Raw genomic sequence first — 12,378 nt, 5'->3', positions numbered from 1 at the left:
TTCTTGACTAACGAGCATCCCACTCTATACAACAAAACTACACGTAAAGCCCCAAAAAGGGTTAAAACCATATAAATTTATTATATATATCTATATACACACGTATTATTATCCTACATTTATGCGAATTAAATTCATGACCTCTTCATCACACATTTAACAACTTTATTTCAAAAGTAACTTACACCTAAATAGATCTAATGAAATAAACTTTCAAAAACCATATTACAATCATTTTTATTATTTTTTAGATACAATCATAAAAAGGGTGATAAGAAAAGAAAAAAGAAAAATATTAGTACTAACTTTAACTTAAGCAGTTAGTGGCGGTTACTAAAGTGGTTAGAGGTTAGGTTAAAATGACAATTTAACCTTAGGACAGAAAAAAAAAACCAAACCACTAACCATTTAACCATAGTTAAAGTAAAGGTGATTTTAGTTGATAAACGGCCGTTAAATTTAACGTTTTCTGTTAACAGCCTCTATATAAACCACCTTCAGAGGCCGTTACGTTGGGCTCAGTGCAACCTTCTTCTCTTTCTTCTTCTTCCTCTGACTCTCTCTTCCTTTTTTTTTTTTGAAAGAGGAAAAATGGCAATGGCTTCGAAGAAATGGCTTTCGTTTAGCTTCAGTTTTCTGCTGATTTTGTTGCTTCTCGTCGGAGTTTACGCCGCCGGTGTGCAGCAGAGCAACGACGGTTCCGACACTAGGTTTGTTCGAATTTCTCTGGGAAAAAAAAGTATAGATATTCGCTTTTTTGTACAGTGTTTGAAGCTTTGTTGGAGTTTTAACAGTGAATTTTAGCTTCTCTGCTACAAAATTCATCTGCATTTTCGGGAAATTTTAACAAAAGTTGTGTTTCAAGGTTTTGTAAGAGTTTTAGCTGTGAAATTCTAGTTGAAGAAGAGTGTGTTATGGCTTTTCTGCTACAAAATTCATCTGCATTTTCGAATTTTTTTAAAATGTTATGTTTCATGGCTTCTTTACAAAGTTCTTCGAATTCCAGCTCGTTAGACTCTCTCCATAGAAATTTTGGCAGATTTCTAGAGAATTCTGCGAAGTTTACTGTTTTCGAGCTTTGATTTCGTAACTTTGAGAACATTTTCTTCGTTTAGAATCTTCTAGAAACACTTTTTTTTGCAGAATTCTTAGATATTTCTACGAGGTGTTCTAAACCACTACATTACACACAAAAACACTACAGTTTAAGCTTTTTCAAGCTGAAATTTCTCTACATTTTACCTAACGAAACGCTACATTTTGGTTTTGGTTAAACAGGACTGTTGAAAAAGAGCAGTTGCTGAGCTCTGAAAACTCAACAATGGCGGTGAGGTATGCAGAAACAATCTTAGCCGTTAGTTTTTCGTTCCAAATGTATTTATTAAATATCCACCGTCGGATCTCACTGTTCTGATCCAAAAGTACTTTGTATTAGAATCAATCTCAACCGTTGAGATCCTTTCTTCCATTAGATCTGAACCGTTTAATTCGTTAAAAACATTCATTCCCCCCACTCTCATTGGATTCCTTCTGCTCTTCTACCAGAAAATCTTCATTGGTTCCTTAACTCCCAAAACTACCCCTGTAAAACTCCTTAATTTACAGATTTTACAAACCAAACAGTTGTATATTTAATGGGTATTTTAGTCATTTTACTCCCTGCTTAACGATTCGCCTCATCTCACAGTTTTTCAGTTGCGGTTTTATGTATAAAAAAATATATACGTATAGAGAGAGAGAGAGAGTGTATGTATAGGTTTATACTGTATCGAGCAGTGTAAAGAAAAGAAAACACACAGTGAAAGTGTAATGTGTGTTACTTTTTTGCTGCGTGAAATAGTGGATAAATGTCGGTTGCTGCCTGAAATTACCAATATACCCCTGTTTTTTTGTTTTTTTTTTAAAATTTAATTATTTTTTTTTAGTTTGGAAGATGTTGAGGAGAAATTAAGCAAACATGCAGTGGATGATCCTGAAGAAGTTGTTGCCATGGTTGCACAGTGAGTTACCTTTTTTTTCTCTCTCAATTTTTTTTTTATTAACGTGCGAAAATGGATCGGGAGACGAAGAAAATAAAAAGTTTGTATTAATAGTGCAGAAACTGATCGGGATACGAAGAATATAAAAAGTTTGCATTAACTCATAATTGGTTTTGGTTGTTAGGAGTAGCTTGTTTTTTGTGGTCCTATTAAACGGCTCCTCTATGGCAGCAGACCTACTCAATCCCCCACATGGTCCAAACATCTCTTGCATTCTCTACCCCAACCACCCCTTCCCTTTTCTGTGGGGTGAATCTATATTTGTGTGTATGTGCTATTTATTGTGTTGGCTAATTTTAGTACTTGTTGGTTCTTGTTTGATTATTAAAAAAATGTAGAGAGACCCCCCTAGTAAGATCTCTACTGTCTCCTTCGTCCTTTTTTTCTATTTCTAATGAAAAAAAACTAATAGTTTCTATTTTGTCCTTTAAAGACAATGAAAAAGGTTTGGGTGGTATTGTTATTTGTGATCTGTGGAAAGTCATTAATTGACTGGTTACACATGGGGGAGTAGTGAGTTTGTGACAGTTTTTGATAGTGCATGTGCATGCAAGAAAAGATATATCAAAATGACAGAGCAAACTGAATGGTGTAATGCCTACTAAAATGCAATTGGATTATAGTCACTCAGATTATACTGTTTCCTTTACATGATTCTTTATATTCTTTTTTTATTTTCATGTGGCAGCAATGCATCACCATTCACCTATGTCCTTGGCTTTTTAAACTTTAGTGACTACAATTATTATTGGTTTGCTTATTTTACCAAGAAAACAAACAACCCAAACCTGTAAAGACCAAAATAGTCCTTGTAGGATGACAAAATCCTTTAATGCATTTTCACTGGCTCCAAACTTATGGTCCCTACACTTGTAGCTATTGCTAGTTATTCCCACCGACACTCTTCAAAGTAATCACAAACACAGTATTTTGAATTTGACTATCTCCTATGAATGAATGAATTCCCCTGTTGTTAAGACACAATAATTTTACTGTAAAGAAAAGAAAGTGACATGTTCCTAAGAAACTGTTCAAAGAATTTACTGTCAATGTGTGAAAATGACTTTGTTTCTTTGGATGCTAAACAGGAGCATTAGGAACAGCACTGAGAGGCGAAAACTAGGATATTTTTCATGTGGGACAGGAAATCCTATTGATGACTGCTGGAGATGTGATCCCAACTGGCAAAAGAACCGCAAGCGTCTTGCAGATTGTGGCATTGGATTTGGGCGCAATGCTATTGGTGGTCGTGATGGTCGTTACTATGTTGTCACTGATAATCGTGACGATGACCCTGTGAACCCCAGGCCTGGTACTATTCGTCATGCTGTTATCCAGGAGGAACCCCTATGGATTGTGTTCAGTCGCGACATGGTCATACAGTTGAAACAGGAGCTCATTATGAACAGTTTCAAGACAATTGATGCACGTGGCTACAATGTTCACATTGCCAATGGAGCTTGTCTCACGATTCAGTTTGTTACCAATATTATTATCCATGGCCTACACATCCATGACTGCAAACCAACTGGAAATGCCATGGTGAGGAGTTCAACAACCCATTTTGGCTGGAGGACAATGGCTGATGGTGATGCCATTTCTATCTTTGGCTCAAGCCACGTATGGGTTGATCATAACTCACTCTCTCACTGTGCTGATGGTCTTGTTGATGCTGTAATGGGATCAACTGCCATTACTATTTCTAACAATCATTTCGCCCATCATAATGAGGTGCTTTTAATTCTTGAAACTAATTTTTAGATTTTTATCTCTGATTTTCAGAGCTGTGGAGCTAACTTCAGGAGCTCTTTTGTTATTGCAAACAGGTCATGCTATTGGGCCACAGTGACTCCTACACTAAAGACAAGCAGATGCAAGTGACAATTGCATACAACCACTTTGGAGAGGGTCTCATTCAAAGAATGCCTAGGTAATTTCTTTTCTTGGACTTCAAAACCCGAACATGTTGAAATTGGCTATATAACTATCCTTCCTTGTCAAACAGAAGATCAGAAGTAAGCATATTGATGTTGAGGCTTTATTTAAAAATTGCAGGTGCAGACATGGCTACTTCCATGTAGTGAACAATGACTACACTCACTGGGAGATGTATGCTATCGGTGGAAGCGCTAACCCCACCATCAACAGCCAAGGAAACAGATACCTCGCCCCAGCTAATCGTTTTGCCAAGGAGGTAACTTAAAAGCCAAAAAGAACTATAGATGATTGCTACTTCATGATGTAGTGAATTTAACAGATATCAATTGAAACACAGGTAACGAAAAGGGTTGACACAGCAGCAGGTCAGTGGAAGGGCTGGAACTGGAGATCATCGGGAGACTTGATGCTTAATGGTGCCTATTTCACTCCATCAGGTGCTGGAGCTTCAGCAAGCTACGCAAGAGCTTCAAGCTTAGGTGCCAAGTCCTCCTCGATGGTTGGTGCCATTACTTCAAGTGCGGGTCCCCTTGCCTGTCGTAGAAGCCGCACTTGCTAGTACAGCCAGCTTCACTCTACTCTATCATTTATACAGATTTACCAAAAGAAAGTGTCCCTTTTTCCTTATTCCACTGTTAGATTTCCATTCTTACTACTAAAAAACACTACCCTATAGTCCTCCCAAATCAAAGTTACATCCCATTGTTTGTCAATCAGTCCATTCCTCTTGGCAAGTGTACATTTTTTACACTGTCAATTCATCAGTTCCTATCTCAAAGCGTTGTGCAACCTCGGCCTGATTTCAATTCAAGAAAAGCCAATGTCTGTTCTTGAAGCAGGTGCAGAAGCGTTGTCCATGCCCATTTTCTTGTTTTCTTTTTTTTCTCGATCTCAAGAGTGCTCGTCTTCCTCATCCATTAGTTTCTTCTAACCACCCACCACCCCCATTCTATCTTTGTGATGCTGTCTTGAGTCTTTTTAGTCTGCTATATTGTGCTTTTGGCTATTGTGTTTTTTTTTTTCCTTTTTATTACTATAGGAGTGAATGATTTTGTTAAGTTTTTTCTTAGCTTTTTTTGAGTCATACAAGCTATATAGTGTGAATTGTCAAGAAAAATGTTATTGGAAGGGAAAGAAAAGAAAGAACCTTTCTGTTTGAAATGATGCAAAGCTACTTACTACCTTTACTTATTACTACCTTTTACTTTCTTGCTTTGTCATTTGTCAATGCAAACATTAATATCATCTTGGTTGTGCCCGTTTTCTATGTTAATTTAATATCAATTACACTTGTCCAAGTTTTTTGCTTTTCATCCTCTTGGTAGTTGCCATAATGGTGATAGCATGTGCTTAAAAATTGCTAAAGAGTGTAAAACTAACTTTAGTAATTACTAATGAGTATGTCTTTTGAAGTAATGAGACACTGTTAAACACTCCACTTAAGCATAATCTAATATTTAATGATGTTCCATCACATGGGGTTACATTTCTTAATTCTCTTTAATTTTGGCAAATCACCAGATAGTTGGAGAGATGATGATGATGTGTCATTTTGGATAAAATTAACTATTGCATTGTTAATATCGAATAACTATTAGTTCGCATCGCCTATATGAAAACTGACTCTTATTGTGTATACGTCGTTCTATTCAAGCTCATCTCAGTCCAATATAATTCGATAAAAAGGAAAACAACTTTTAATTGTTAGTGTGAAAGGAACATAAGTGAATATAGGTGGTGCACCTAACATATATTGCTCCATTAACTTGATAGGACAATAAGCTAAAGCGTCTCAATTTCACATTATGAGGGGAAGAAAAGAATTAAGATATGCATGTGAGGATGGACCCTATAGTTGCATGTGACCTATTCTTTAATTTTGCCCCAATTGAAAACATTGCTTTTGTAGTGTTTGAAAGAGGGGTGGGTGTCTTTCAATATATTATTCTTAATGAGATAACCAACTTACCACATGTATACCCATGTTACATGTTATAGGTAGATTGGAAAAAACATAAAAAAGTTATAAAACCCTAATTTGGAGTTGTCACATTCAATACAATTAAATTCATGGTTGTTCATGTTAATATGTGATACAATTGATTGATTTGAGTTCAAGTGGTATAATTAGTTTCCATCCTTTTTTTATGATAAAAGGCAATATTTATTGATATTAGAAAATATACAAGATCAAATTTGGTTAAACCACAATGATTATGTTGGTGAGTCTATTCTAGCATGAGAGCAAAATGATAAGTAATTGTCATAATTGATAACATAACTAATCATTGGATGCCTTTCAACTTTTGTACAATATGGTACCAATTGTTTTAATTATAGTTTCTTAAACAACACTACTCTTTTCTATGCTATGACAAGAAAGGTCATCTAGACAGGAAAAAAAAAAATTTGTTGTCCAGAGAACATGATCTTGGATGATTTCCGACCTCATAAGCTTAGCTTTTAGGTTGAGTTAGATGTCAGATACAATTTCCTAAGATCGTATCAAGTTAGATCTGTTCATGGTTTACTCAATGTTCACTCCAGATGTCCAGTCCTGAACGTTGCAAGGGAGAATATATGTTGGTTATCAACCTCATATGGTAGGGAGCGATTATCATTTCCTGTTAGCTTCTGGGATTGAGTTAGATCAAATATTCATGTTCCTGAGTCTACCCCATACCAAATGAAACTTGAAATAAAAAGAGAAGATGTGCTAGATCGTAAATTATATAAGCAATAATCATAAGTTCTAAAAATTTCACGTATCTCATCCTTCACGATATTTTATATAGGAGAATAAAAGAAGCTTACATTGTCATCAATTATAGCTCTTGAGCAAGAACATGAAGATCATGTCACTACCGAGGCATAGATTGTAGTCTTAGGTAGTGGAGTCGGTCTGGAAAGTGTATCGAGCCTCAGCAAAGTGTAACTTCACTAGTTCAAGAGCTTTACCTCGGTGAGAAATCTTGTGCTTTTCTTCATTGGGCATCTCAGCGTAACTACAACACAGTTATATAAGTTAGTACTGTCTTCATATCAGATGTTCTTACGTTTCAATAGGAAAACATTCTCAAGGGGGGAGGATTTACGTCTGGTCATAGCCATGAGGTTGAAATATCGGATCCCATCCGAAATCATTGGGTCCCCTAGCTGGTACTATCCTTCCCTGAAGAGCCATGTTCGCAATGTTAGTTCTATTGTTCACATAGTTCAACAAAGAAACATTAAGCAAAAAATCTATCAAGTTTCATGAGTTCCTCATTTTAGGATAGGTTCCAAAATATGTTAATGCAGGGAATTTTCGAATTATACGCTAAAGTATATAAACAGCGGTAACATTGCAAGAAATTCACCGAAAGCTCAAAAATTGAGAGCTTACAGACATGCCTATCTCCTAGAACTATTTTTCGTCGAAAAATCAAGAAGAGAAACCACTTTCACGAAGAATATCGTATATCTCTGGAGTTCTCTTAGTTGAGTGAAAACTAAACTAAGTTCTCTGTGTTGATTTTATGGTGGCGCTGACAGAAAAAGAAGCACCATTGCAAAAATATGGAACTACTTTCCATTTCTCTTCATGATAAAGAAATAACCGGAACTTTGATACTTAATATAAATGAAATAACCGCCAAGGACCATTCTAGTTTGCAACATAGCCCTGATCAACAGAGATAATAATGGAAAAAATTGACCACAAAGTCTAAAGGAAGTATTCATGGATTACAGAAGCAAATACTACCTGCGTTTTTCCTACAAAAGTCATTGGCTCTGCATTTGGCCCAAGAGCTAGAGAAAAGATACACATGGCATATGCTGTTTTATCCTCATAAGCCATCAATAAGTTGTTGAGACCTAGAAAATGTCCGGAAAAAATTTAGAAGCAGAACAGAAAAATAGAGTGATTAACCGAAAAGGAGGACATCAAAGAAGAAGTTCAAGGCAATTGTATATGAGGAAAAACAAGCTTAGCAATTACCTTCATGACCGATCTTCTGCAAAAACCACTTGCTGCAGAACATAATATGGCAAGCAATCCCAGACATAAAGCAACAATTACCAAAGTATATTATGTCAATGGAAAAAGAGAATAATTAACAAGAATTGGAAAATAACAACATAAACAAAATATACAAAAATTTGACATGTCCGCCAAAAGGGAGTTAGGCCGCGTTTTATTAAAATTTAGATTGAATATGATCCAAGAAGGTAAGTTAAATCATTGGAAAGAATTCCAACCTCTTATAAATTCACCTAAATTCGTTAATGCCCAACATTCTCTCCATTTTAAGCGTCAAACTTTGACTGGCCTGAGGTATTAATGTAAGGTTTTAACTTTTATTTAAGTAGTAAAATAAGGGTTAAAAGAATTGGAAATAAAAGAGAAATTTCTAAGAGTAGAATTGCCTCTCATGGCGTGTTTACATTATCAGGATAGCATAAAAAGTGCAGGAAAAAAGTTCTCCATCTAGGTAAATGATATGAGCAGGGTACATTCTCAAAGGTAAGTTCCACAATTTCGCGTGCCACCCACTGTCATAACCAATTTCAATGCGAAAGGGTACCTAAAATCCAATTATTAAAACAAGATTCTGTCCATTAAACAGTGACTAGCGATTGCAACAAATTTATTTTCTTCCTCACAGTTATGCAGTTTTAAGTTCATCCAACAAGCACTCCTTGTTGGACAACAATTGATCTAGAAAACAGTTTCTACCTGTTTGGATTGGCTTTTGGCTTATGACTAATAGAATTTCTAACTTATGACTTTGGCTTATTTTTGTTGTTTTGGCTTTAAAATAGGTGCTTATAAGCATTTTTTAACTTTACCCAAACACTTCAAAACTGCTTGAAAGCTATTTTGGCTTTAAAACACCTCAAATAAGCCAATCCAAACGGGCACTAAGTAAACACTGAAATTTGACTATTGGTCATTTGGTTGAAATAAGTTGAAGTGTTGAACAAGAGTTAACAATTGTAATGACTCACACACATCAATGTAAGTCAGTTTTCCCTATTTGGTGTAAAAAAATCCATCACAAAACATTATCAACAATTTAACACAACCAAACAGTAGAAAATTGTTTCATCAAGGGAAACACTTGTTGTTAGAAAGTATCTTAAAGCATACCAAACACAACTTATAATTCTGAGAACACTTAACTTTATAAACCACATGCCTCGAGGAAGGAAGTAGCTTGTAAGTACTAACTGAAGTCTAAGTGACTGAAATAACTTATCACTATAAACAAACAAAATATTTCACACATATTGAAGTTTATCAGTTCAATTCATCTGTGAACAGAGACAAATTGAGAGCTATAGGCCTCATATTGAGGAAATGGCACAATGGTTTACAATATTGGTCAAGTGCAATTAGCAGAATTGCATAACAAGAATATGACTCTAAATATTATAAGGGATATTATACAAAAAAGTATAAAAAGAAGACAAAACACAAAACTCAAGAGCAGAATGATAAAAGGATGAACTTACATGTAAGGCCCTGCAACAACAAAAAACTCAACACCTTAGTTCATTGTCACAACTCAAATAAAAGCACATACACTGAGATTGAAGCGTGTACATAAGTTTGTTGAGTACCTGGGAGACCCTTAAGAGCGTTGAAACAAAGACAAGTATCCTCAACTAGCACTGGTCCATTCACCTGAGAATATTTCCAACTCAGTCAATTTCCGAACGATCACAAACAATGAATTTAAAATCTATCTCTCATAGATGGGGCGAAAAAAACAAGAGGACAATTATAAAATAAACAAGCGTCATATCTCAATGAGTGGTGGTTCGTGTACTTAGCAACATACTATTAAAATATCAAGATATTAGCGTTATATCACTTGTCTCATATTGAAATATCAAGGCATTGCAAATGTTCAGGTCAAAATATATACAAGATACCATAAAGGTTCAGTATCTCAATAACCTGATTCTAAAGTTGAGGCAGGAACAATAGGATGACAAAATCCTTCAGAAATTAACCAACAGAAACCAGAATTTATTGAATAACCTTTAGAGTGGCATGCAAAGCTACCACGTGCCTGTGTTGGTAGGAGTTAGCAGGTACATGGTGGAATACTTGAGGTGCTCCGGCATTATCCCCCAAAAAAGCCTCAGGAGTGGACTACCAATAGTTATTGGTTGAACGGATGGATACTCTAACGGATTAACATAATACACAGGATAAGAACTTGAAGTACTACACCGATGTTGGTCGACACGGATTCAACTAAAATCTAATGAAAGGGGAACTGGCACCTACATGAAATATCTACTTTGCTATTGCATACAAACAGACAATACACACTTATAAGTTGGACGTATAATGATTTATAAGTTAGGAATAAGTGCTTAAAAGCACCTAAAAGAAGCAAATCCAAACATCCTCTATAGTACTTAGTTGAAAGGATCATTGAAATGGATGCTCTAGAGTATTAATTAATATAACTTTGGCAGACATGGATTCAACTAAAAACTAACAAAGGGAGAATTAGCACCTACATGAACTACCAGTTTTCGGCTTTCACTATTGCATAAACTAGCAACACACACATATATGCAATAATACCAGGGTACAGTACCTCTTTAGCAGCAATTCTTGCTTTTTCTTTGGATATATCTTCAGGCTCACCTTGAAGTTCTGGCACTAAGACCAAATTTTGACACAAAGGGGTTCAATTTCTTAACAGCAAACATTGAAATTAAGCTCAAGTTATATATATGAAATCGAAAACACTGTCAACTTACAGTCAAGCTTAAGGGACTGAAATGGAATAGACTGCCCAAGGATTGTCCTAACTTCCTCCAATTTTTTAGCATTTCCGGTGACAAATGTCACCGACCGCGGCAACACCACCCCAGAACCCACCGTCCTCGCCGCCGCCGCCGCCATTGTCCCTTTCTCGTCGGAGAAAAAATTGCTCAGTCAAATGAGGAAAATTTATGGTCTATGAGTTTGGGGAGTGTAAGCTTAAGTATTAGTATAAACCTTTTTCTTAATCAAATATTTATAATATAATTATAATAATTTGATGGAGAAATTTCATATAAAAAATTTAGAAAATATAATATATTTGAATTATTGAAAGTTGTAAAAGTTAGAAAGAAAATATAATCATACAAAATTGAATCCATAGAGAAATAAATATTTGAAAGATGACTTGACCGAGTCTACGAAGCTTTGCTTTTCTTGTAGTCGGCCCGTAATGTCTCCAGTGGTGCTTGCGGCTTTTCCTATTTCGGCTTGGATTGAAAATACTGGACAGGAAAGGAAAACACGCGCAATTCAGCTCTGGAAAAACTCCCTGAGGTCCAGAGAGAGATGAAGTTTATAGTCAACCTCTGCCTCTCAGATAGCTTTCTTTTCCAACACTTCTATGTGGAGATAGATCTGGAACAACGGCCAACAAAGACCGTAATTACATAGATAACTGCTCTTCCCCCTCTCCTTAAGGCTTTAAGGCGAACCGTATGGCGGCTGGAAAGAAAGACGCCCTCACCGAGTCATCTACAGGGCTAAGAATCTTACCTTTACTTAGAGAGGGGTAGCGGTACCACGCTCTTCCGTGCTCGTAGGTTGACTCACCTATGCATCCCGACTAAGGTCTCACAAACGTGCACTTCCCTTATGCATCCAACCGCTTCACTAATGTGAATAGGTTATACAGAAGGGTAGGTTGGTTATATACTCTTATGCGCCTTCCTTCTTCGAACCTTTTGGTATGTATTGCCCCCTAACTATAGATCAGATCCACCAGACAAGAAACTCAATTCCGCACTGCTGCTGAGTCGTCGGACTTATCCACCAAGGGATTCGTGGAATTTCTGTGGATTGCTCATTTAGTAGACAGCGAGCGAGCTGCAAGCACCTACTCCTATCAAAATGAAAAGCAGCAAGCGGAACTTGAACTTGAAGAAGCGGGCCTCTATCAGAGAAAGCCATTGCGCGCTAGCCCCTTGTATAGGGTTCCAAACCTGCGCACCCCTAAACTACAAGCTTTCTTTGAAGCACTCCACCCCTGTAGAGGATACAACACATTGAAATAAAGGAATTGATTGGTGGATCTCTCCCATCAGACAGATCAACGGCACCGGGCATGGGAGGCGTAGCACGTTCTTTTTTGGGACACATAGGCTATTACAGACGCATCAAAAAAGACTTTTCGAAGCGCGGAATCCGGGAGTTGAAAGCCAATAGGATTGAAGTCAGATTCTTTCTTGCTTGTCAGCTGTCGGGCCAATGATGCTCTTCTAGCTTTACCTACACGGCAAGGGAAAGATCAAAGGCGAGGTGGGAAATGCCCCGCACGAACGAATCTATATCTGTGCACGGAAGTTGCTGGCCGGCGGCCGCTCAACTGTTCGATCATTCTTTTCTGAG

General features: G+C 36.7%; 2 protein-coding genes across 2 annotated transcripts; one reads left to right on the top strand and one right to left on the bottom strand.

Moving 5' to 3' along the window:
- Window positions 1-251: 251 nt before the first annotated feature.
- LOC101254639 (probable pectate lyase 8) lies at window positions 252-5,138 on the top strand. The gene is made up of 7 exons (XM_004247775.4): window positions 252-710; window positions 1,279-1,332; window positions 1,926-2,000; window positions 3,128-3,770; window positions 3,866-3,969; window positions 4,095-4,233; window positions 4,315-5,138. Exons 1-7 carry the CDS (start codon window positions 592-594, stop codon window positions 4,534-4,536), a joined length of 1,356 nt encoding a protein of 451 aa, XP_004247823.1. The 5' UTR covers window positions 252-591; the 3' UTR covers window positions 4,537-5,138.
- Window positions 5,139-6,691: 1,553 nt separating this feature from the next.
- On the bottom strand, window positions 6,692-10,971 carry LOC101254338 (inosine triphosphate pyrophosphatase). The gene is made up of 8 exons (XM_004247774.5): window positions 10,746-10,971; window positions 10,580-10,644; window positions 9,585-9,648; window positions 9,477-9,486; window positions 7,960-7,991; window positions 7,723-7,835; window positions 7,073-7,149; window positions 6,692-6,982 (listed from the first exon to the last, which is right to left on the bottom strand). The coding sequence occupies exons 1-8, from the start codon at window positions 10,888-10,890 to the stop codon at window positions 6,862-6,864; spliced, it is 627 nt and encodes a 208-aa protein (XP_004247822.1). The 5' UTR covers window positions 10,891-10,971; the 3' UTR covers window positions 6,692-6,861.
- Between the last annotated feature and the right edge of the window lie 1,407 nt (window positions 10,972-12,378).

The sequence above is a fragment of the Solanum lycopersicum genome, chromosome 9 (genome assembly GCF_036512215.1).
Source record: "Solanum lycopersicum chromosome 9, SLM_r2.1".
NCBI classification, from domain to species: Eukaryota; Viridiplantae; Streptophyta; class Magnoliopsida; order Solanales; family Solanaceae; genus Solanum; species Solanum lycopersicum.
This window is presented reverse-complemented; position numbering and strand designations above follow the sequence as displayed.

Coding starts and splice junctions, on each gene's coding strand:
- LOC101254338 (XM_004247774.5), bottom strand. CDS start 10,890: ATGGCGGCGGCGGCGGCGAGGACGGTGGGTTCTGGGGTGGTGTTGCCG. Junction 7,836..7,959: donor GCAGAAGATCGGTCATGAAG/GTAATTGCTAAG, acceptor GACATTTTCTAG/GTCTCAACAACTTATTGATG. Junction 6,983..7,072: donor CCTCATGGCTATGACCAGAC/GTAAATCCTCCC, acceptor ACTGTGTTGTAG/TTACGCTGAGATGCCCAATG.
- LOC101254639 (XM_004247775.4), top strand. CDS start 592: ATGGCAATGGCTTCGAAGAAATGGCTTTCGTTTAGCTTCAGTTTTCTG. Junction 3,970..4,094: donor CTCATTCAAAGAATGCCTAG/GTAATTTCTTTT, acceptor TAAAAATTGCAG/GTGCAGACATGGCTACTTCC. Junction 4,234..4,314: donor CTAATCGTTTTGCCAAGGAG/GTAACTTAAAAG, acceptor ATTGAAACACAG/GTAACGAAAAGGGTTGACAC.